At 32.1% G+C, this 27,234-nt stretch overlaps 1 protein-coding gene across 6 annotated transcripts in view; it reads left to right on the top strand.

Moving 5' to 3' along the window:
* Positions 1–27,234, top strand: part of LOC143077737 (E3 ubiquitin-protein ligase HUWE1-like) — a 153,561-nt gene extending 126,327 nt beyond the window's left edge. For 5 of the 6 annotated variants that reach the window (XM_076252990.1, XM_076252991.1, XM_076252988.1 and 2 more), the window contains 11 exons: positions 396–512; positions 2,927–3,135; positions 3,479–3,730; positions 4,285–4,470; positions 4,795–4,989; positions 16,974–17,249; positions 21,423–21,693; positions 22,253–22,358; positions 24,100–24,399; positions 25,084–25,274; positions 26,431–27,234. In XM_076252990.1, the coding sequence (XP_076109105.1) occupies positions 396–512; positions 2,927–3,135; positions 3,479–3,730; positions 4,285–4,470; positions 4,795–4,989; positions 16,974–17,249; positions 21,423–21,693; positions 22,253–22,358; positions 24,100–24,399; positions 25,084–25,274; positions 26,431–26,533 (2,206 nt within the window). In that variant the 3' untranslated portion in view covers positions 26,534–27,234. The remainder of the gene's footprint in view (positions 1–395; positions 513–2,926; positions 3,136–3,478; positions 3,731–4,284; positions 4,471–4,794; positions 4,990–16,973; positions 17,250–21,422; positions 21,694–22,252; positions 22,359–24,099; positions 24,400–25,083; positions 25,275–26,430) is intronic. The other variant, XM_076252989.1, reaches the window with a different exon arrangement.

The following is a 27,234-nucleotide window of genomic DNA, read 5'->3' as shown; positions in this document are numbered from 1 at the left end:
TGTTCACTATATTTTATTAACTAAGACATCAATAAATATTTGGCCTTTTCTAGTAGCATGATCATATAAACTTATTGGACCAAATCCAAAAATTTAAGTTTTATAATCATAATTTACTCCAAACAGTTTTCTGTTGTACATTTAAAATGTCCAAAAACAGTTGCATTCGCATTCACATTATCATGATTATGCCACACCATTTCTAAATAAGTCCACTAATTGGTTCATGATATATATGACTGTTTTATAACTAGAGGGTGTGCATGATATTTATTAATCACCTACCAACGAAGTCGAAGGGGGCTATAGGTTTGCACTCTGTCCAGCAAATCAGTTTTCCAGACTTTTTTTCTTCATGCTTGTTTATGGCAATACTTATTGTGCATCTCTTACAGAACCTTAATAGAAGAACTACAAAAGTTAAATGTGAAGTCTCGGTATGAAGACGATGAAGATTCCCGTGATATGGATACTACACAATCTACATCAACTAAAGGCTTCATTGCAGATAGGTATGTTTGTATTATAATAATGAAACCAGTTTAAGAATATCCAGTAAAGATGTTAGTCATTTGTATTAATCTCATGTTTAATTCCTCTGTGTTTATTCACAACATTGATAAGGTTGTTTTTGGGATACGATTGCTTTTAAGCAATCTGTAGACTTTTACCGTTGACTCAGGGCTCATTCCCTCACGTCAACCGTTTTATTCTAAACATTCAGCAACATCTCAGATTCTTATGATTGTCTTGCTTTAAAAGGTAAAAACAAGCAAAAGGATTGAACATAAACAACTTTCCTGTAATGTTCTTCTCATAATCTTCATGTTTGATTTTTCCCTTGACTTATATGCGTGTTTTTAACAACACGGAAAATCAGAATTAAGCAGTATTTATATTTAGTGTTTTTATAAATTTAGAAACACGTCAGAGGGAATTCCCCAGTTTTGATAAATGCGAGAGTTCTTTGAATTCCGATAATTCTATTTCTGTCATATAAGAACTGAAGTGGAGTTTTCTATATTTTACCGTTATGAAACTGATACTGTACTCTCATATAAAGAAATTGAGACTCATTCATCATATCATAAATTCAAGGATTTGTATAGTAAGACTTACTATACAAATCCTTGATAAATTTAATAAACGTTCTTGTTCCAAATCTCAAGTCGCGGGTTTGTTTATGTATTAATGCGCATGCGTATAGTTTTCTTGATTTCAAGGGGTATCAGATTGAGTGGTTGTTCTGGATTCCCCGCTTATTAATTAATTTGAAACTCATTGGATTCTTTCTATGTCTGTCTGCTATTGAGGGTTTAATATTGTTGTTGCATAATTTAAAATCATATGCATCATTTAAATTAAAATCAATGAAGTTTTACCTATATCACCCCTTTAGCCGAAATTGAGTCTTCCATATTATCGTTTCGAGTTGTCTCCCTTTCAGAAGTATTTCCCGTCAAAATCGTCAAGAAAAAAATAACTCGTTAGATGTAGATAAACGTCGTATTATATTAAGAACGATCTCAATTTAAACAGAGGAGTGTGTACGGAAGGATTCATGCCCACTGACCCAAGGGAAATTAATAATTAAAGAGTTAGAAATGGGGTTCCTCCTAGAATTAACGGTGATAAGATACGAAGTGAATAGTCCGAGATTACTGGGTACAAGTCAAATCGGCACCTGGTTAAATCGGCATCTAGTCAAATCGGCACCTATTTAAAAGTCAATTCGGCATCCAATAATATTTGATATAATATATGGGACTGGGAAATGGGGTTCCTCCTAGAATTAACGGTGATAAGATACGATGTGAATAGTCCCGAGATTACTGGGTACAAGTCAAATCGGCACCTGGTCAAATCGGCACCTAGTTAAATCTGCATCTAGTCAAATCGGCACCTAGTTAAATCGGCATCTAGTCAAATCGGCACCTATTTAAAATTCAATTCGGCATCCAATAATACTTGATATAATATATGGGAATGGGACTATTTAAGTTTGTAATTTAAGTATACTAGCATAAAAGTCCCCCACGGTCCCAGCTTGTCTGGCAAATCAGCCGTCGGACATCAGAGTAATCTCGAACTATGAAGTGAAATACCTTCTCTCTCTCTCAGTGACTGCTGTGGAAAGTAAACTTGGAATTCATAGCACACAAATAAAACACAATAGGTACATTGCTCGTACACTTGTATCCGGGATTAGCTATTTTTAAAGTTGAGTGACTATTCAGATTTATATTACCTTTGCATGTGCAGTTGAATTAGTTTTGAAAATAACGACGTCGAAGTAAGGCGTCAAAAAAAAAATATAGTAGCCTTTCAAGACGTCATAATTAAGGCTTCAAAGAAAAAAAAATATAATAGCCTTCCAAGACGTCATAATTATTTGGACTATCAAGGCCAGGGCTGCCAAAAATGCGTGAGACTCACGCATGTTCATGCTTTTTTGCAGCAGTATCCTTAGATCAATTTTTTCCTCTTTGATCTTTTCTATTTTGGCCAAATCTCCTGAATTTGCTTAATGAAAAGTTGGCAGAACTGCTATACATGTGTCAATGAAAACTATATGGCAATCGTATCCCTCAGAGCATTCTGCTCTTTGATTTGATCTCCAATGAAAAATATTTTGCAATTTTTATAGAAATCTTGATTTTATCACAAGATTGGTGGATGCAGTGATTTCAAGTAGTCTTTCCTTCTGTATTGTTGAAAGAATATCTTAATTTATGTAAAAAGAACATAATTGGAATTTTATCTTTTATACATAAAATTTAATATCTACATCTTTTTCTCTTTTTTTCCCTCAATACTAGCTTAAGTTGTTACATTTGTATTATGAGTAGTAGGAAATGTAACTAGGCAAGTCAATCATACTTAAAACAATGCAGAAACATTTCAGCTTTATGTTTTAACAATATAGGTACAACCCAGGACAGAATCTTCTTGTAAGTGCCTCAAAGAAAGTGAAAGTAGGAAGGGAATTACAATTACCTTCTATGACAGCATTAACTAGCAAGACATCCAGTCAGCAGTTCTTCCTACGAATACTGAAAGTCATAATTCAGCTCAGAGATGCTGCAAGAACAGTGGGCAAGAAAAACTCTGCAAGAGGAGGAAGGGCTAATAGAGGTTTGTACTCTTTAGTTTTGTTTACAAACTTAAAAATTGGAGATAACATAAAACGTTGGTTTTTTTTCATTTAAATTTCATATTTGGTATAAAAACAATGTATTTTGAAGACCTTATGGAAATTTTGAGAGAACGTATGACACTGAAATTGAGGCAGCATTTTAATCAAAAAAGTTCTTGGATTTTAAAGGATATAATTGAAAAGAAAAGACAAAGTCCCTTTTTGGTGTTTATAAAAAAAAAAAAATTAAAAAAAGATTGTCAGTACAAAATATTGATTTGTCATTTGTCAAATGATATATAAGTTTTTGTTTAAAAAAACCGACAACATTTCACAATTCAGATTTAAGAGTCTTGGGTAACATTGCAGAGGCAATGGATGCAATAGAAGCAGAAGCTGAAGCAATTATGGAGATGGTAGGAAGACGTGGTAATCAGCTTCCCTCTGCTGCTGGCCAACAAGGGGAATCTGTTTCAGAACCATCAAGTGCTGAAGGCAACACGTCAAATACACCAACATCTTCAGCGGAGACAACTGAAGGATCTGTCAATGCCCCCAGTACATCCGAAACACCTATGGATGTAGACCAGCCAGGTAATTTGATACAATATCATGGTTGATCTGACGACCTACCTTTCAGAAAATGTCTATTCAATATGCATATTATTACACGTCTTTTTCATAGTATGGCTGTGAAATTAAATGTATCCCTTTCAATGTAATTGAGATGTCACAAAATTGGTTTCCGTTCTCTAACATGAGTTTGTCTCAACCTAATGTTGTGAAACTGATTCACAATGCTTATTGAAGAGTATACATTAAACCAAATAAATATGGATATTAGCCTCAGGTAAAAACTCATTTGGTGGAAACAGGTTAATGTTTACTTGTAGTCAATATTTCGTTTAGCATACAGTGGTTCACAAATAAGGATATCAATTTTACTTGATAGAAAAAAAATTGTATATATGTTATTTTATACTTGATTTTGTTTTTTTATCAAACTCTGCATAAAATTAATTTATAAAGTTAAATTCATGGTGCACAAAATCCACACAATTAGTACATCACAAATGCAAGAAATAACAATTCCATAGTATTGTTGTATAGTTAACTTGTAGAATACATATGATTTCTAATGTTTTCAGGATCAAGTCAGAATGACAAGAAAGATAAGAAAGAAGTGGTACTCCCCAGGTTAAGTGAACAATTAATCTTAGATGAGTTGTGGCAGTGTTTAGGAGAGTGCCTTTCAGAATTAGATAAGACACCTGATCATCATGCTGTGTTGATACTACAACCAGCAGTGGAAGCTTTCTTTATTGTTCATTCTGGTAAGTTATCCAGGGAATAATTTTAGGACTTTTTGGGGAAAAGAACAATATTTAGAGTTGTTTGATAATTTTTTTAGACATAATTGAAATTGTGCTTTTCTACATCTTTAAATCCAAAAAGCCAATGGAAACTTCTGAAGAGTATTTTTAACTTTGATTTGTGTTTTGTTTTATTTCATTCTAATCCTGTTGTACATTTTGAAATGTAAAAATTACTTGGACAAACTATTATCCAACTTTCTGGAAAGAAAAAAAAATTGAGTAAAGAAAATGAAGTACCTGACTATTAAAAGAAATTATCAACATCGAATTATTATGTTACAGGAGAGAAGGGAAATAAGACTAAAGATCAGTCATCTCAGAGGAGAGAAGATCAGCTAGCTCACCTGAACATTGATTTTGCTCCAGCCTCTCCTGCTGCATCTACCTCCTCAGAAACACCAGCATTGGCCAGAGAAAATTCTGTGTCCTCAATTTCATCTCTGCCTCCTGATACTCAGAAATTCCTAAAGTTTGCAGGTATGGAATAGCTTAAAGTACAGTCATAACACTTTTATAATGGTTGCAATAGTAGGATCATGAATGTGTCTTTTATAGTTTGGTGATTATTGAGAAGTCCAAGGAAAATATGTATATCACTTAGTATGGTATTTCATTGTTTATGCATGAAACCACACATTCAATGTACAGTTTGAAAATTTTATGATAATTTGCTATAAGGTGCAGTTTAAAACAATCCCAAATGTTGCCATGATGTTATTGGTCTGAAAGGTACCGATAAAATTTAGGGTTCAGTAGTTGATAAATCAGGGTTAAAAAGTTTCTTTAAAAAAGAGAGCATTTTAAACTTTGCTCAAAAATCTGGACAATTGTTAAAGAAGTTTCAGGTTTTTTTTCTATTAAATGTGTTGTGGTTATTTTTAAAAACAATTAAAATGAAATTCTCATGGATCCTTAATGGTTTATTTGAAATAAAAATGTACATGGAGAATTTCTGACTGTTTCTCATAGCACATCAGATCAGACACTATGTAATATAAATCTTATCACCCTGAACCATGGTCATGTGGTTACACAATCAACATGTCACACTGATTTGGGTTATACAGCTGTTTCCATAGCATAAATATTTGTAAGAAAAATTTATATTGCATGAAAAGAAGACATTTATTGAGAACTTTGTTGATTGATTATATTTTCTATTTTTAACCGGATTTTTGTGACAAAAATGTCGGTTATTGATTTGGGGATGTACGGCAGGCGGTCGGGCAGACGGCAATCAAATGTTGTCCGTGCATTAACTCATGAACCGTTCAACCAAAGCTTTTAAAATTTTAATATGTTGTTACTGACAACTAAATGAAGGTCAAGTTCAATAATGGCGATTTTGACTTTTACCGTTCAGGCGTTATGGTTCTTGAAAAGATTGAAAAATGGAGTTTCCAGTCGTGTCCGTGCATTAACTCATGAACCGTTCAACCAAAGCTTTTAAAATTTTAATATGATGTTACTGACAACTAAATGAAGGTCAAGTTCAATAATGGCGAGTTTGACTTTTACTGTTCAGGAGTTATGGTTCTTGAAAGATTGAAAAATGGAGTTTCCAGTCGTGTCCGTGCATTTATGCATGAACTGTTCTACCAATGCTTCCCAAATTTTAATATGTTGTTACTGATGACAAAATGGAGGTCAAGTTCAATAATGACGATTTTGACTTTTACCATTCAGGAGTTATGGTTCTTGAAAGATTGAAAAATGGTGTTTCCAGTTTTGTCCGTGCATTTTCTCATGAACCATTCAACCAAAGCTTTTGAAATTTTTATATGCTGTTACTGATGACAAAATAGAGGTCAAGTTCAATAATGACGATTTTGATTTTTACCGTTCAGGAGTTATGGTTCTTGAAAGATCGTAAAATGGCGTTTCCATTTACGTTGTTGCATTTACTCATGAACCATTCAATCTAAGCTTTTCAAATTTTAATATGTTGATACTGATGACAAAATGGAGGTCAAATTTGATATTGACGATTTTCACTTTCACATTCATCAGTAATGGTTCTTGTGATATTGCCAGGACACAAATAAATGTTAATAAATCCGGTTTGGACAGCCTCTTGTTGAATTTTGGAGCAACTTTTCATCCACAAGGTCCAACATGGAGAATTTCTGGTTGTTTCTCATAGCACATCAGATCAGACACTATGTAATAAAAATCTTATCACCCTGAACCATGGTCATGTGGTTACACAATCAACATGTCACACTGATTTGGGTAATACAGCCGTTTTCATAGCATAAATATTTGTAAGAAAATTTTTTTATCACTTGAAGAGAAGACATTTATTGAGAAATTTGTTGATGGATTATATTTTCTATTTTTGAATTTTGGAGCAACTTTTCATCCACAAGTTCCAACATGGAGAATTTCTGGTTGTTTCTCATAGCACATCAGATCAGACACTATGTAATATAAATCTTATCACCCTGAACCATGGTCATGTGGTTAAACAATTAACATGTCACACTGATTTGGGTTATACAGCTGTTTGAATTATATGAATTTTTATGAATGAAAGTTTATTGTTGTAAGAAGATTAGTCTGTTATTAAGTATCCTATTTCATGGATTCTGAACTGTTTTTATGTAATGAAAAATATTATGAAATACAATGCTGGCTAGAAGTAACAATGAAATCTTTAATATTGTTGGGATATGTGAACACTCAGCAAACCTTGTCATTCATTGAAAGATATATAATCTAAATAGATATACAAAAAGTTATATTCAATGTCACTTATAGGTTGAATGAGCTATGTACAGACAGAAACTGATTATGGTTTTAAAGAATTGTTGAATGCTTTGATGCACTTGTCACTATAACAAATAATTATGAAACTTTTAAAAATTTTAGCAACCTTTTTGGCCCTTTCCTTTTGTCAGCTCTGCATTGTTTCATGTTTCTGTCAGAACATTTTTACCTCGAGTATCTCTGAAAAAAAATAAATAAATAATTGGGATTATATTACTGGTTCCCTCTCACTGACTAGATATCCATTAAATGGGCAAAACATTTTGGTTTAAAACAGTTGATCTTTCATAACAGATGTACATATACACAAATACAACATGGCGAATTTCTGATTGTTTCTCATAGCACATCAGATCAGACACTATGTAATAAAAATCTTATCACCCTGAACCATGGTCATGTGGTTAAACAATCAACATGTCACACTGATTTGGGTTATACAATTGTTTGCATTATATAAAACTTTTTAAGGAAAGATTTGAAGACAACACAATTAACGAAAAACAAATGAATTTTGTGGATTCAATATTATTTGATGATTCCTAAATTCTATTTGCTTGTTTTCAGACTCTTGCAAACCACCACCACCCCCCCCCCCCCCCCCCCCCCCCCAAAAAAAATGAAACTTATACACACTTATACACACGTCTAAGAACCAAACTTATGCTCTATAACTTGTTAAATTAGGAAAAAAATTGTTTCTGCAATCTAACTGTTAGATTTACTCAATTGAATTTTGTGAAACTTTAACACTGCTTATTACCACCAACCACAGATCAGGTTCTCACTGTTCTTGTCCTTTTAAAAGTGGAAAAATTGCAGAATTTGCCATTTCCTCACTTAAACTATACTTTGCCTCAACCTGTCAACCAGATGTTATGAAACTTGTATACAATGCTATTTACCACCAAACACATGACAAGTTTGAACTTTGGTTGCATGACTTTCAATTGTTCTCAAGTTATTTCCATTAATAAATGTGAAAAATTCTGAATTTGGTGTATATTTACAAGTGTAAATTCTTCTTCTATTTACATTTATGTTTGAATCATCAAATATTTTCTGTCTTACATACACAGTCACAAATACAACATGGCGAATTTCTGATTGTTTCTCATAAACACATCAGATCAGACACTATGTAATATAAATATTATCACCCTGAACCATGGTCATGTGGTTGAACAATCAACATGTCACACTGATTTGGGTTATACAGCTGTTTGCATTGTATGAATTTTTGCAAGGAAAGTTTGAAGACCAGACATTAATTAATATACTGTGAAATCATTAATATTAGGGATACCAATTTTCATGGAATTATTTGGTTTTGGTTAACCAGGAGGATAAATGTTTAATGGAATATAGATTTTAAGGATTATTGGTCAACAAAATTTGAATTTTATTAAAGATATATTCAGACTTGGGCAAACCCACAAAGTCTATTATCAACAAAAGTTTTCCTCAATCACACAAATTTTGTACCATAAAAAATTCATAGCATATTTGAAAGATTTTCAATTTAGAAAAAGTATTTTGGATACTAACAAACGTTGTATTACTTCATTAGGGGAAAATAAAAACTGCAAATTTCTACATCAAAATCAAATTTTTTTCATTTTCTTTGTTTAACAACTTTTGATCTTGTATACCTTGTATACAAAGCCCCAAGTTTAACATAGCGAATTTCTGATTGTTTCTCGTAGCACATCAGATCAGACACTATGTAAAATAAATGTTATCACCCTGAACCATGGTCATGTGGTTAAACAATCAACATGTCACACTGATTTGGGTTATACAGTTACATTATTTGCATCATATACATTCAAGTAAGGAAAAGTATTAAGTTTGGATTCATTATTTTTCAGTAATACCAATTTTTGTGAAATTCTTGGAAATTGGTAGACAATGAATTTAAATGTAAAATGGAGTATTAATTTAATTTAAGGTTGTATTCAGACCTTGGCAAAACCATAAAATGATAAAAACTCTAAAGTACAATTTCCATCAGTCCCTATAGATAGATGAATTCACAGTACTTAGCCTTATTGATGGATTTTTACCATTTTTTCGTGCAGTAGAAGAAGCATTTTGAGCTATTACCAAAAATTTGCTCTGAGAATTATAACCGTGGAAATGAACCCTGCTTATTTCTGCCCAGTATCAATATCTCATTTTTGTCGAGCCTGCAACTTTTGTTGCAGAAAGCTCGACATAGGGATAGTGATCCTACGGCGGCGGCGTTAGCTAACTTCTTAAAAGGTTTATATTTTAGAAGGTGAAAGACCTGGATGCTTCATACTTTGTATATAGATGCCTCATGTTACGAAGTTTCCATCAGTCACATGTCCAATGTCCTTGACCTCATTTTCATGGTTCAGTGGCCACTTGAAAAAAAAGTTCAGAATTTTTGTAATGTTGAATTCTCTCTTATTATAAGTAATAGGATAACTATATTTGGTATGTGCGTACCTTGCAAGGTCCTCATGCCCGTCAGACAGTTTTCACTTGTTCTCGACCTCATTTCATGGATCAGTGAACAAGGTTAAGTTTTGGTGGTCAAGTCCATATCTCAGATACTATAAGCAATAGGGCTAGTATATTTGGTGTATGGAAGGACTGGAAGGTGTACATGTCCAACTGGCAGGTGTCATCTGACCTTGACCTCATTTTCATGGTTCAGTGGTTATAGTTAAGTTCTTGTGTTTTGGTCTGTTTTTCTCATACTTTATGCAATAGGTCTACTATATTTGTTGTATGGAATGATTGTAAGGTGGGCAGATGTCATGTGACCTTGACCTCATTTTCATGGTTCAGTGGTCAAAGTTAAGTTTTTAAGTTTTGGTCTTTTTATCTAATATTATATGCCAAAGGTCAGCTATATTTGGTGTATGGAAATATATTATGATCTATATGTCAGTCCCGCAGGTTTATTGACCATGACCTCAATTGCACGGTTCATTGCACAGTGTTAAGTTTTTGTGTTTTGGTCTATTTTTCTTAAACTATAAGTAATAGGTCAACTATATTTGTTGTATGGAAGCTTTGTTAGCTGTACATGTCTGTCTGGCATGGTTCATCTGACCTTGACCTCATTTTCATGGTTCATTGGTCTTTGTTTAGCTATCTTGGTTAATGTTAAGTTTATGTGACAGTTGTAATAAAGCTTTATACTTAGGACTTTCAACATAATATCAATGATTAGTAAAGAAGGCGAGACATTTCAGTGTGTGCAGTCTTGTCTTAATTACATGTATGTTTAAAAAACATGTAACCGCTATTTATCTTATGACACAGCAACAAATACAACATGGCGAATTTCTGATTGTTTCTCATAGCACATCAGATCAGACACTATGTAATATAAATATTATCACCCTGAACCATGGTCATGTGGTTAAACAATCAACATGTCACACTGATTTGGGTGGTACAGCTGTTTGCATCATATAAATATTTGTGAGCAAAGTGTATTACTTGATTTGATTGAAGGACTGGTTCTCTCTGGGCAGTCCGGCTTCCTCCACCAACAAAAACTGACTGCCATGCAATAGCACAATTGTTTTGAAACACCAATCAATCTGTCAATCAACATGATCAATGTATTGCTTGAAGAAGTTATGTATCGAAAACTTTTTTGATGGATAATATTTACAGACCAACTTTGTTACTTCGATGTATATTTAGAAGTAGTATGAACAGAGGGACTTTCATAGGATAAAGCAACCCTGATAATTGTTTCCCTAGTATCAATATAGTTTATTTTCTTTATTAAATGTATGTTTGAATTTTGGAACAACTTTTCATGAATAATACAGCATGGCGAATTTCTGATTGTCTCCTTGTAGCACATCAGATCAGACACTATGTAATATAAATCCTATCACCCTGAACCATGGTCATGTGGTTAAACAATCAACATGTCACACTGATTTGGGTTATACAGCTGTCTGCATTATGTAAATATTTGTGAGAAAAAAAATGTATTGTTTACTTGAAGGATAATTTTCACAGAGGAACTTGTATGTTCATTTAGAAGTTAAACATGGAGAATTTCTGATTGTTTGTCATAGCACATCAGATCAGACACTATGTAATATAAATATCATCACCCTAAACCATGGTCATGTGGTTAAACAATCAACATGTCACACTGATTTGGGTTATACAGCTGTTTGAATTTTATGAATTTTTATGAAAGAAAGTTTGTTGTTGTAAGAAGATTAGTCTGTTATTAAGTAGCCTATTTCATGGATTCTCAACTGTTTTTATGTAATGAAAAATATTATGAAATACAATGCTGGCTAGAAGTAACAATGAAATCTTTAATATTGTTGGGATATGTGAACACTCAGCCATCCTTGTCATTCATTGAAAGATATATAATCTAAATAGATATACAAAAAGTTATATTCAATGTCACTTATAGGTTGAATGAGCTATGTACAAACAGAAACTGATTATGGTTTAAAAAATTGTTGAATGCTTTGATGCACTTGTCACTATAACAAATAATTATGAAACTTTTATAATTTTTAGCAACCTTTTTGGCCCTTTCCTTTTATCAGCTCTGCATTGTTTCATGTTTCTGTCAGAACATTTTTACCTTCAGTATCTCTGTAAAAAATAAAATGATAATTGACATGCACTTTTGGAATTAAATTACTGGTTCCCTCTCACTGACAAGATATCTATTAAATGGGCAAACATTTTGGTTTAAAACAGTTGATCTTTCATAACAGATGTACATATACACAAATACAACATGGAGAATTTCTGATTGTTTCTCATAGCACATCAGATCAGACACTATGTAATAAAAATCTTATCACCCTGAACCATGGTCATGTGGTTAAACAATCAACATGTCACACTGATTTGGGTTATACAGCTGATTGCGTCATATAAATATTTGTGAAATATCTACGAGTTTGACTGTCCCCCTCTGGAATCTTTTGCCCCTCTTTCAAGAAGATCAGACATTTATTGAAAATTTTTGATGGATTATTTTCACAGAGAGACTTTTATGTTCATGTAGAAGTTAACATGAAGAATTTCTGATTGTTTCTCATAGCACATCATATCAGACACTATGTAATATAAATATCACCCTGAACCATGGTCATGTGGTTAAACAATCAACATGTCACACTGATTTGGGTTATACAATTGTTTGCATTATATAAAACTTTTTAAGGAAAGATTTGAAGACACCACAATTAACAAAAAACAAATAATTTTTGTGGATTCACTATTTTTTGATGATTCCTAAATTCTATTTGCTTGTTTTCAGACTCTTGCAACCACCCCCCCCCCTTCAAAAAAAAATTACGTTTCCATGTCCAAAATTTATGAAACTTAAACACAAGTCTAAGAACCAAAATAAATCAGTCAGAGTTTGAATAAGGGCAGTGATTCACTCACTATTCTAGAGTTATGCTCTATAACTTAAGTGTAAATTCTTCTTTTATTTACATTAATGTTTGAATCATGAAATATTTTCTTTCTTATATACACAGTCACAAATACAACATGGCGAATTTCTGATTGTTTCTCATAAACACATCAGTTCAGACACTATGTAATATAAATATTATCACCCTGAACCATGGTCATGTGGTTAAACAATCAACATGTCACACTGATTTGGGTTGTACAGCTATTTGCATAGCATAATCTTTTGTGATTAAAATTGTATCGTCTGAAGAAGAGAAGACATTTATTGAAAAAAAAATTGGATGGGTTATAGTTACAGACCCACTTATATGTATATTTAGAAGTAGTATGAACAGTAGAACTTTTATAAGGTAAAGCAACCCTTATAATTGCTTCCACAGGATCAAAATATTTTATTTTCTTTGTTGCATGTATGGTTAAATTTTGGAACAACTTTTCATCCATAAATACAACATGGCGAATTTCTGATTGTTTCTCGTAGCACATCAGATCAGACACTATGTAATATAAATCCTATCACCCTGAACCATGGTCATGTGGTTAAACAATCAACATGTCACACTGATTTGGGTTATACAGCTGATTGCATCATATAAATATTTGTGAAATATCTACGAGTTTGACTGTCCCTCTGGAATCTTTTGCCCCTCTTTGAAGAAGATCAGATATTTATTGAAAATATTTGATGGATTATTTTCACAGAGAGACTTTTATGTTCATGTAGAAGTTAACATGAAGAATTTCTGATTGTTTCTCATAGCACATCATATCAGACACTATGTAATATAAATATCACCCTGAACCATGGTCATGTGGTTAAACAATCAACATGTCACACTGATTTGGGTTATACAATTGTTTGCATTATATAAAACTTTTTAACCCTTTCACCGATTGCTGCCCAGACAGAAGCTACTCTGAGACGATGGCTTCCCTGGCTACTTTTACTCAAGTGGGAGATCTTCATAATAAATGTCAATAAAAACTTGTTTGTAGTTATTTGTTTATTTATTTCATTCACTTACACCAAGTTCACAGGTTTTTTTTATGTTTTGATAATTTTTTCCTCATAAAATATTCAAATTTTCAATTTTTCGGCATTATTTCAGTGAAATTCTCAAAATTCTGCTTATTGACCCCAAATCGTAATTTTTTAACCCAAAATGGCAAAATTTTGAAAAAAATTATGAGGCTGTACAAATTCCTCACACTGAACGATGTCCATTCCAAGTGTTTTGAACATAAAACGACATTTTATGTCAAAAAAGTATACTAGTTTGGCTTCAATTCTTCCATATTCTTTCCAAAAAATTGTTCCCTCATTTCAAATTCTCGTAAATTCCGTAAATTTCCTCTGATTTTGACACGGTTTTCAACAAACTGAAGCGTCATGTTTACACTTTCATCCGGGTTATTCATCAAAGAAAGATAACTCATGTTTGCACTGTTTGAGCGGGAAATATAAAAGATGTATTCCGATCCCGGTAAAACGGGACTCGTCGTCAGCAGTCTGAAGCGTGAATCCCGGTAAACCGGGACTCATCGGCGAAAGGGTTAAGGAAAGATTTGAAGACACCACAATTACAAAAAACAAATAATTTTTGTGGATTCACTATTTTTTGATGATTCCTAAATTCTATTTGCTTGTTTTCAGACTCTTGCAACCACCCCCCCCTTCAAAAAAAAATTTACGTTTCCATGTCCAAATTTTATGAAACTTAAACACAAGTCTAAGAACCAAAATAAATCAGTCAGAGTTTGAATAAGGGCAGTGATTCACTCACTATTCTAGAGTTATGCTCTATAACTTAAGCGTAAATTCTTCTTTTATTTACATATATGTTTGAATCATGAAATATTTTCTTTCTTATATACACAGTCACAAATAAAACATAGTGGAAAAACAAGTGAGGAACAATACTAGGTGCTTTGACATTCCCACCAGTAAAACTCAGCAATACTCCAACTCATTCTTTGTGTCCACAGTTATTAACTGGAACCATCTTGAGGACACTATTGTGCGCGAAACGAGCGTTGAGAGCTTTAAATCTGCTCTCACGAGACGTCAGTAAATCGACGGCGCCTTCACCCCGTTGTATTAAAGCCAGAATTGGTAGCTACGACGTAACCATACAGATACAGATACAGATGGCGAATTTCTGATTGTTTCTCATAAACACATCAGATCAGACACTATGTAATATAAATATTATCACCCTGAACCATGGTCATGTGGTTAAACAATCAACATGTCACACTGATTTGGGTTGTACAGCTATTTGCATAGCATAATCTTTTGTGATTAAAATTGTATCGTCTGAAGAAGAGAAGACATTTATTGAAAAAAAAATTGAATGGGTTATAGTTACAGACCAACTTATATGTATATTTAGAAGTAGTATGAACAGTAGAACTTTTATAAGGTAAAGCAACCCTTATAATTGCTTCCACAGGATCAAAATATTTTATTTTCTTTGTTGCATGTATGGTTGAATTTTGGAACAACTTTTCATCCATAAATACAACATGGCGAATTTCTGATTGTTTCTTGTAGCACATCAGATCAGACACTATGTAATATAAATCCTATCACCCTGAACCATGGTCATGTGGTTAAACAATCAACATGTCACACTGATTTGGGTTATACAGCTGTCTACATTTCAGAAATATTTGTGAGCAAAGTGTATTAATTGACTTGATTGAAGGTCAGTTGTTCTCTCTTAGTACTTCTGCTCCCTCCACCAATAAAAACTGACCGTCATGCAATAGCACAATAGTTTTAAAACACCAATCAATCTGTCAATCAACATCATCAATGTATTGCTTGAAGAAGTTACTTATCGAAAACTTTTTTGGTGGATTATAGTTACAGACCAACTTTTTGACTTCAATGTCTATTTAGAAGTAGTATGAACAGAGGGACTTTCATAGGATAAAGCAACCCTGATAATTGTTTCCCTAGTATCAGTATAGTTTATTTTCTTTATTAAGTGTTGTTTGAATTTTGGAACAATTTTTCATCAATAATGCAACATGGAGAATTTCTGATTGTTTCTCGTAGCACATCAGATCAGACACTATGTAATATAAATGTTATCACCCTGAACCATGGTCATGTGGTTAAACAATCAACATGTCACACTGATTTGGGTTATACAGCTGTCTGCATTATGTAAATATTTGTGAGAAAAAAATGTTTTGTTTACTTGATGGATAATTTTCACAGAGCAACTTATATGTACATTTAGAAGTTAACATGGAGAATTACTGATTGTTTCTCATAGCACATCAGATCAGACACTATGTAATATAAATGTTATCACCCTGAACCATGGTCATGTGGTTAAACGATCAACATGTCACACTGATTTGGGTGATACAGTTGTCTGCATCTGACATCTAAATATTTGTGAGGAAAAAGTTCATTGTTTAAAATTTAGATGTAAAATTTATTGAAAAGTGTATTTGATGGATTATTTTCACAGAGCAACTTATATGTACATTTAGAAATTCAACATGGCGAATTTCTGGTTGTTTCTCATAGCACATCAGATCAGACACTATGTAATATAAATCTTATTACCCTGAACCATGGTCATGTGGTTAAACAATCAACATGTCACACTGATTTGGGTTATACAGCTGTTTGCATTATATAAATATTTGTGAGAAATGGTTTATAGTTTGAAAAGATCAGACATTTATTGAAAATTTTTGATTAATTATTTAAAAAAAGCAACTTTTATGTAAATTTAGAAGTTAACATGGAGAATTTCTGATTGTTTCTCATAGCACCTCAGATCAGACACTATGTAATATAATTATTATCACCCTAAACCATGGTCATGTGGTTAAACAATCAACATGTCACACTGATTTGGGTTATACAGCTGTTTGCCTAATATGAATTTTTATGATAGAAATGTTGTTGTTTTATAGTAGATATGTGAAACATTTTAAAAGATTACACCAAAAATTTTGTTTTGGTGGCAGTTAATTAAAAAAAAATTGTGCCTTCCTAAAAAATACAATCCTGAATATAAATACAAACATGTTATGTTTGCCAAATATGATTTCTCATTGATGTTTTAAAATGCTTGATACTTGAATAGATATAATTTTGGATACTGCATGTGAATTTTGTCTTTTAAGGTTAACTACTTAGTATATAAAATCTTTTATTCTGCCAGTGTATTGGTTTCATCATTTTGAGATGTTTTGTTTTTCAGAAACACATCGAACAGTCTTGAATCAAATCCTGCGGCAATCAACCACACCCCTTTGTGATGGACCATTCTCAGTCTTAGTTGATCATACTAGAATATTGGACTTTGATGTGAAACGCAGGTATTTTAGGCAAGAGTTAGAACGACTTGATGAAGGATTGAGAAGGGAAGATTTGGCCGTACATATCAGGAGAGAAAATGTATTTGAAGACTCTTTCAGAGAGTTGTTTAGGAGAAAGGCTGATGAATGGAAACACAGATTCTATATAGTATTTGAAGGTAATATTTAATGATTTGTTTGTAGTTTTAGAACTGAACTTTCAAACAATTGGCTATTTACTATGGTACATTGTTTTAACTGTGTAATTTCAGCCTATTATATATAATTAGGCAGTTTCGGTATTATTTATAGAATAACTAATCGAAGAATTCAAATAGAGAAAAATATTCAACGAGTGACCGAACAACACATCAATTGACGAATGCGCGTAAGCATGAGTTAATTATCAGTGTTGATTGGTCACGAGTTGAATAATTTTAGATATTTGAATTCTTTAATTAGTTATTCTTTTTATTACATTGGCAAATGGCTTTTTTAAAGAAATTAATGTCAAGCATGTAAGGAACTTTATCTTTTTTCTACGCATTCACAATTTGTTTTGATCCGCCGCTATCGACGTCTTGACAACACCTATTGTTGTATGACGTCAGAGAGTGAAATAACCATGTTTATTTCACATGTGAAATTATCAGTTTTTATTTAACTGGGAAATCAATGTAATTCATTGCAACCAATGTAATAAATGTTTTTATATTAATATACCACTAAAGGTATAAAACCACTAATTTACAGCCCGATTGCTTTCTTTGTTAATTTCTGCAATTTCAAGCATTTATGGTTACTTTGTCTTAAGTTTACAAAAAAGTGGCAGTTATTTCATGTCAAAACTGTACCTTATCCTGACATGTGCTGAAAGGATCAACATACCTTTAATTGCATATTAGAGCAGGTAAATGGACAGAAAGTCACAGGACATAAAGTCACAAATTTGGTAGGACAAAAAGTCACAGGACAAAAAGTCACAAATAATAGATGACAATTGTTTGAATATATAAGTGAATATCTTAAAATATTTACTTTTTATACGACCGCAAAATTTGAAAAAATTTTCGTCGTATATTGCTATCACGTTGGCGTCGTCGTCGTCCGAATACTTTTAGTTTTCGCACTCTAACTTTAGTAAAAGTGAATAGAAATCTATGAAATTTTAACATAAGGTTTATGACCACAAAAGGAAGGTTGGGATTGATTTTGGGAGTTTTGGTCCCAACATTTTAGGAATAAGGGGCCAAAAAGGGCCCAAATAAGCATTTTCTTGGTTTTCGCACTATAACTTTAGTTTAAGTTAATAGAAATCTATGAAATTTTGACACAAGGTTTATGACCACAAAAGAAAGGTTGGGATTGATTTTGGGAGTTTTGGTTCCAACAGTTTAGGAATTGGGGGCAAAAAAAGGGCCCAAATAAGCATTATTCTTTGTTTTCGCACAATAACTTTAGTTTAAGTAAATAGAAATCTATGAAATTTAAACACAAGGTTTATGACCATAAAAGGAAGGTTGGTATTGATTTTGGGAGTTTTGGTCCCAACAGTTTAGGAATAAAGGGCCCAAAGGGTCCAAATTAAACTTTGTTTGATTTCATCAAAAATTGAATAATTGGGGTTCTTTGGTATGCCGAATCTAACTGTGTATGCAGATTCTTAATTTTTGGTCCCGTTTTCAAATTGGTCTACATTAAGGTCCAAAGGGTCCAAAATTAAACTTAGTTTGATTTTAACAAAAATTGAATCCTGGGGGTTGTTTGATATGCTGAATTTAGAAATGTACTTAGATTTTTAATTATTGGCCTAGTTTTCAAGTTGGTCCAAATGGGGGTCCAAAATTAAACTTTGTTCATCAAAAATTGAATAAATGGGTTCTTTGATATGCCAAATCTAACTGTGTATGTAGATTCTTAATTTTTGGTCCAGTTTTCAAATGGTCTACATTAAGGTCCAAAGGGTCCAAAATTAAACTAAGTTTGATTTTAACAAAAATTAAATTCTTGGGCTTATTTGATATGCTTTATCTAAATATGTACTTTGATTTTTGATTATGGGCCCAGTTTTCAAGTTGGTCCAAATCAGGATTCCATATCAAGTATTGTGCAATAGCAAGAAATTTTCAATTGCACAGTATTGCACAATAGCAAGAAATATCTTATTGCACAATATTGTGCAATAGCAATTAATTTTCAATTGGAGTTATCTTTCTTTGTATAGAATAGAAGTTGATAATATATGTTGGAAATTTGCCAGACATGACTATGATGTCATTTTCTATTTTTATTTGCCAATAACTTTATGTAAATAACTTCATTGGAAATTTGCCAATATAAAATGTTGCTGATGAAGCGCTTTTTTTCCTTATCTTATCTAAAATGTTTTTAGATAATGTATGTTGGACATTTGCCAGTCTTGACTATGATGTCATTTTCTATTTTTATTTGCCAATAACTTTAAGTAAATAACTTCATTGGAAATTTGCCAATATAAAATGTTGCTGATGAAGTTTTTTTTATTGTTTTATACAATAAACAATGTATATTCACTTTTACTACCAACCAATCTTTACCATTCAGTGATAACAAGCACTTTATTTTACATTTTAATATTTTATGATGTATTTAAAAGAGTAGTTATTGTTGCAAACTCCATTAGAAATTTGAATTGATATCAGTTTTGGAAAAAGGGAAACGGGGATGTGAAAAAAAAGGGGGGGGGGTTTAAATTTTTCTCATTTCAGATTTCATAAATAAAAAGAAAATTTCTTCAAACATTTTTTTGAGAGGATTAATATTCAACAGCATAGTGAATTGCTCAAAGGCAAAAAAAATATTTTAAGTTCATTAGACCACATTCATTCTGTGTCAGAAACCTATGCTGTGTCAACTATTTAATTTTAGATTTAAAAAGTTTGAAGAAGAAATCTTTAATTGATTTGTAAAATCTTGACATTTGTTTTGTGTAAAAAAAAACATGTAATGTCAAAAATTTGATCACAATCCAAATTCAGAGCTGTAACACGCTTGAATGTTTTGTCCATACTTGCCCCAACTGTTCAGGGTTCGACCTCTGCGGTCGTATAAAGCTGTGCCCTGCGGAGCACCTGGTTAATACATATATTCATACTAAAGTTGAGGAAATGTGTCACTATACTTGAAAAATGAAAATTTATTTAATTTTAATCATGCAAAAGATATATTTCTTGGCACCATGAAGCCCTTTAAGTGCCAAGCAACTTTGACACTATGTTATTTTAACAATTATTTGATCATCTTAAATATTTTTTTGATGAATTTTGTTTACAAAGTTGGTTTATATACAATAGTTCAAGAAAAATACAAAAATATTTTTGTAGAAATAAGGGTTTTTTATTCAAAGAAAATAATCTGAAAAAATGATTTGTGACTTTTTGTCCTGTGACTTTCTGTCCTACATTCTTAGAGCACACTGGTTCCCCAAAGTTTGATAGTACAAAACAGGAACTTCTGATCTGAACAACAGGCCAAATGTGCCCTCCTATTAAAATTTCATATACTTCCTTATTATTCAAGTAAAACTTTCAACAAGGGTTCTGCAGTGATCCCAAGTCTCCAAGCTTTCATTTGATACAAAAACTACCCAAATATTCCCACTATTGACAAAGATACAGCTATGCGTAGGAACTATTTTGTTTAAAATATGTACTTCTTTCTTGTATGTTCTTTCTGACTGGGCCTGAATTAGTTGTTCTATACCTTAAGTAGTAAGGGCTATATTGAATTCACTCTTGTTTTTAATCATCACAGATAAACATAATATCAGTCTTGAACAGCCATTAATGAAACTGAAATAAAAATGACTGCTTGCAAACAAACAAAAACAAAAAATATGCTCTTTTGTTTTTGGTCACATAAAAGATCTTTGTATTTGATGAGCAGGAACAATTCTTAGCAAGATTTTAACCAAGAATTTACATTTCTGTACATACTTAAAGATAAATTCTACTGGAAATTAAAAAATAAAAGCAATTCTTATATGCAAACTGTTGTCTGTGATTGGCTATACACTATTCCTAATATCAATTTTGGTTCATGGTAAATTATTTTCAGAACTTCTTCTGTTGTATACTTTTATTTGTTGACTCTTCACAAATACAGAATAGTTGTCTAATTGTGAATTGATTCATTGAACTTTTAATTCAATATCAGTTATATGGTATGATTGCAAATGAGACAATTCTCACACTCAAAAAGAAATTAACTGTAAAAAAATAACGGGAGCATGGACGAAATCTACTGCATCCTCACAGTGTTTGTAGTTTATAACTAGTTATTTGAGATTATTAAAGACCCTGTGTATTTTGTAGGTGAGGAAGGTCAAGATGCTGGAGGACTGTTACGAGAATGGTACATCATCATAGCTCGAGAAATTTTCAACCCTAACTATGCATTGTTTGCTACATCTCCTGGAGATCGTGTGACATATACAATTAATCCTAGTTCTCACTGTAACTCTAATCATCTTAGCTACTTTAAATTTGTGGGACGTATCATAGCTAAAGCTATTTATGACAATAAACTGCTGGATTGTTACTTTACCAGGTCTTTCTACAAACATATTCTTGGACAGCATGTGAAGTGAGTATGCCTTATAAGTATTTCTGAGAGTGGAAATAACATAGGAATTGTAGTCTTTTATTTAGATTTGCAGAAGAGTGACCAATTATGTGTTATGGAAAAAATCTGTTTAGTTTGAGGCAATGGTAAGAATCCTACAATTAATAGGAAAAAATGTATTAACTGCAGAAGCGTTGTTATAGCTTTAAAGGTATGAGTGAACTTGATGAAGCAACCATAATGACCATAAAACATGTTCAAATTTGAATGGAATATATGAAACCCCAACATCTACACATCTCTTGTTTTTGCTTTATAAACAAATAAAAATAATTATATGAGTGCTATATAGTTCAATGATAATCAAGTATACTTCAGTGATGACGTTTAGGATATAAAATGTGCAATACATGTCTTCTTTTAAACATTTGCCAAAACTGCACTTAAATTCACCTGTATAAATATTTTTCGAGACTAACTTGAAAAATGTTGCATGGACAAATAGATAATGACTGTCATTAAATGTACGTTGGGTCTGATTTTGAAACCTTTCCATTAAACGCTTTTGTTTTGTTTCCAGGTATACTGATATGGAAAGTGAAGATTACTCATTTTATAAAGGTTTAGTCTTCTTAATCCAGAATGATGTACAAGATCTTGGATATGAATTGACATTTAACACAGAGGTAAATTAACTACTAAGACAAAGAGAAGGGAGGGGGATATAAGTTTGGTAGATTTGGTGTAGGCAATCTACATGCCTGTCAACTGACCCGGATTCTGCGGGTGTGACCCGAGATTTTCACAATTCTGAGGGATCACCCGGATCACCCGTATGACCCGCCGGGTCATTGAAATAACCCGGAAATTCCGAAAATGACCCGATTTCACCCGTATTTCTTAGCCATGAGATTGATTTTCATAAGTAATATTCCTTTGAAATACCGGCAAATTCGTAATTCTTCCATGAACATGCAGTTCATCTAGCTATGTAAACTGTCAAATAAAGTGACCCATTAAGTGCATGGCTTCACTTGACAGCTTTGGTGTCAAACACACTGTTGATTGACACCAATTACTTTAGCTTTAGGTCGTAAATAAATTGCCCTGTTGTTTTACAAAGATATTTAAACTAAGAGTAACTTCCCCTTATTTGTCACCATTCAAAATTATTCCTTATATTTACGTTTTATGGGTGAAAAAGATTAAATCATAATAATATAAAATTCAAATACATATTGAAAAATAACTTTTCATTATTTTTATACCTTTATACATTTTTTTAAAAAAAAGTTGAAAATTATTTTTTACATTTATACTTCCTTTAACTGTATTACTATATGTTATCATAGTCTAATTTCCTTCTCAATTGAGAGATACCGACCGTGCAAGGGCTTTATTGCCAGTCAAGGTCGTTAAAAACTTCCATTTGTATTGAGAGATGAATGTTCATACATGTAATACCTCTACATGATATGTTTAAAGGTTTGTTGTCTCATTTTTAAATTACATTTGAAAAATAAATTTAAAATGATGACAAAAAGTAAAGGACATAAGACTATGATACACAAGTTTATAAAAATCTTTAAAAGTGTAATGAAATAATAATAAATAAGATGTAAAATGACTTAACCAAGTGAACATGCATTGATGTTTTGGTATCTTTGATATACATTATAAGAAAATGTACCATAAATACTGAAATTCAGCTCGAAAAAGTTTGTACGCGTTATGACCTGAGATTTGATTCTTCAATGCAGGTCATGACCTGCATTTTCATCGTTACAGGTTGACAGGTATGAATCTACCACAAAGCGATACTTAAAAATCTACAATACAAAAAATATCCTAAAATAGGCAATAGAAAAGTTTTAAACTGTGTTGCCTTAGGCAGAAACAGGTTTAGTAACCACTTGAATCCAAACTTTTTTTTTGGCTTCTGTGAATTGGAAGGATTTAATTTCTTATCTACAGCTTGATAAAGTTGAGGTATAGTGATTAAGCAATATTATATCTCGTAATCTGCCATGCAGAAATTTCCTGTTTCACTTTAATTTTAAACTTTACAACACTCACTCTTCAAGAAATATTTGAATCAAAGTTTTCTGTCAAGATATCATAAATGCTGGATTATTTTGTGTTTACCTTTAATCCCAAAGAAGACAAAATATTTGGAATTTTTATGCATGAAGACAATGTTTAAATTGGACTGCAAAGCATGGAAATTCTATTTCTTTACTTTCATTTTTACTTGGAATAGGGATTCAATATATATATCCACTGTCCTATATATGTGTTGGGTGAATAAATAAAAAATTGTCATTTTTTAACTTTTTTTTTTTAAAGTAATATATGTATTATTTATGTTATGTATGTCAAGTGGAAAGTGTTATTTAGGTGGAGGTTAAAATATGTTTTATTTTGTAGATCCGAGAATTTGGTGTGACTGAAACAAGAGATCTCAAGCCCAACGGCCGTAACATACCTGTAAATGAAGATAATAAGAAGGAGTATGTCAAGTTAGTGTGTCAAATGAGAATGACAGGTGCTATTAGGAAACAGTTGGGAGCATTCATGGAAGGATTCTATGACATCATACCAAAGAGACTAATATCAATATTTACAGAACAAGAATTAGAACTTTTAATTTCTGGTCTTCCTACAATAGATATTGATGATTTGAAAGCTCACTCAGAATACCATAAATACCAGCCTACTTCATTACAAGTAAGTGTTAAGTATAATGGGGTAATACATTTTATCTTGTTCCTTGTAGTTAAAATTATACATTCCTATAAAATTATAGTGTTTGTTTGTTTTAACTATGAATATCATTGATCGATTGCTTTTCAGTGATAGTATTACTATTTCCACAGAGCATGAATATTTTTCGTTTACAAATTTGTAAATGGCTTAATTTGGTAATAACTCTTGTTTATAAAATATTTTGGTATGAAATTTTTTTAATTCTCAAGTTTTATGAAATGTATCCTATAATTACTTGGACAATGTGTCATGACGCCACATAAATGATGCCGTAATTCTGTACGTCAGAGTTTCTAATTTCTGTATGCTTTGTCCTGAAGACACATATCTAATCAGCTAAATATGTCTACCAATAAAAGTTGCAAATTAAGTGTTTTCATTTTAGAAGTTTTTAATTGATTTTTATTTGATAACCCTGCATGCCATACATAATCTTCTCTGTCAATATCAAATTTTGGATTCATTTGGTCAACAGTCCTTTATTTCTTTTCATTTTAAAAACCAGAAGCCAATAGTTAAAATTTTCTCAATTCAGTAATCACAGTACAGAGGATAGTATTTTTTAATTTACTCAAGCAATTGTTTATCTTGAATAGAAAGACACTTATTTATATGAAACGTGACTATCATAACAAATATTTTCAGGTTCAATGGTTTTGGAGAGCTTTGAGATCTTTTGATCAAGCAGACAGAGCCCAATTCTTACAATTTGTAACTGGTACCTCAAAAGTTCCTTTACAAGGTTTTGGTTTCTTGGAAGGAATGAATGGGTACCAGAAGTTCCAGATTCACAGAGATGACAGGTCTACAGACAGACTTCCAGTTGCTCATACTTGGTAGGTTTGAAGTAACTGTATGTTGTGGCTGTCTGATACAAAAATAAAAAAAAAATAAACTAGATACAGAGGTTGCCATTAGAGTTGTGTTGATATATTTGAAGATAACCCCAGCAGTAGCAGAGGGGGGCATTAAGTTTTGACCTTGTCCCTACATCATAAAGTTGGTTTCTGTTCTCCAACTTTAATTTGCCTCAATCGAATATTATGAAACTGGTACACAATGCATATTATCATAAAACACGGATCAAGTATGAATTTTGGTGGCACGACTTTCACCGTTCTACAGTATGTCCTTTACAAACTGGTAAATGGCTGAATTTTTCAATTCAGTTCTCTTAACTCTGGTTTGCCTCAACCAAATAGTATGAAACTTGCACACAGAACTTATTACCACAAAACTCAGATCAATACAAAAGAGTAGGTTTGGTAATGTCCTAAAATGGCCCCCTGTTTTACCGTGAATTTTAATTTAGGATTGATTGACCAATATCACAAGAAATTATAATTTGTACAATGATTAGATAGGAAATAAGCCATTTTGTTGAAAATTTACGTTCCTGCGTTATATGATGACGTCACAAGTGGTACTCATATTGATTTTTCACGAAAAAATCAATAAAAATGGCTAAATTTCGATAGATTATTGGACAGGAAACATAGAGCACATATGTCGACAACAGAGATCTTTTACAATAATGTTTATGAAGATATTTCACATGTCTTATTTGAATATTTAGTTTGTCGACGCCTGCACTCTATGATTCCTGGTCCTAAATATGGTTGAAATTCAGCTGATTTTGTCAAATTTTACCAAAATCTCATATTTTGACCTTTTTCAGATGTAAAAATCAACTTGTTAGAATTAAACTTTGACAAAAAGAGTCCTATTTAACTTTCTCACACGTCTTTAAGTCATCTTGAAACATTTTTTGTCTTTTAACATTGACCTTTATAATCGGGACCAAGAATGGCCATTACCAAACTTACTCCTTTGGGTAGTGTCGCTTTTACCTTTGTTCAGTTATGTCCCTTTACAACATTATATGATATGCAAGTGGGGTCATCTTCTGTGTCAATTTCCAATATATTGTTTGTTTGTTTTTCTTTTCTGACTGATGAAATGCATTAACTAGTGTTTTCTTTCATTTTACAGTTTTAATCAGTTAGATCTTCCTGCCTATGAAACCTACGACAAACTGAGGAAGATGTTATTGTTGGCAATAAATGAATGCTCAGAAGGATTTGGTCTGGCCTAGAGGACAATAACTGTCCCCTGAAAACTAGGTCGACATTCATATAGAGGTCCATGGTGCGTACCTTGCTTGTGAAGTTTTGGTTTACATGGAAACCACAAGAAGTACTTTTGTTAGTGAAATTCTTAATGATACCAGAGTTCTGTATGAATTTGTAATATTAAATGGAACACTTTATATGTATATATATATATTTGAACTTGTAAAAAGAAAAGTTATTCGTAGCATATGTGGAATACATATTTACGAACTTCAAAACATTGACATTACTCACTATATTGAGTATAAAGCTTTGTTACATATTACGTATGTAATTATATGTGTGTACAAGTTATTTAAGGATGGATACTTTTATGCAGTAAATATTTTACCAGTATTTGAAAGGAACTTGACTTGAGTGTGGTGAAAGGGAAAGAATTAGAATTGGACAAGAGAATTTTGCTTCATTAAAAATGGAATTATGGGCAAATGTTGCTATAGTTATTATTATAAAAGTTGTATCATGCACAATCTTCAACAGACTAGTTATGTTTACAGCAGAAGTGTAAAGTTAATATGTTTTTTATTTCACACACAGTGTAAACTGATAAAATTCATTATGTGGTGTGAACAGTGCTAATTGTTTTGTTTCTTCAATTTCTTTTACATTTATTTGCTAAGTCTTTGTAAGTGTCCACAGTATAAGGCATAATTTGTCAGGACTG

Source organism: Mytilus galloprovincialis, chromosome 1 (genome assembly GCF_965363235.1).
Source record: "Mytilus galloprovincialis chromosome 1, xbMytGall1.hap1.1, whole genome shotgun sequence".
Classification (NCBI taxonomy): Eukaryota; Metazoa; Mollusca; class Bivalvia; order Mytilida; family Mytilidae; genus Mytilus; species Mytilus galloprovincialis.
Note: the sequence above shows the minus strand (reverse complement) of the source record. Positions and strands in the feature narration are given on the sequence as shown.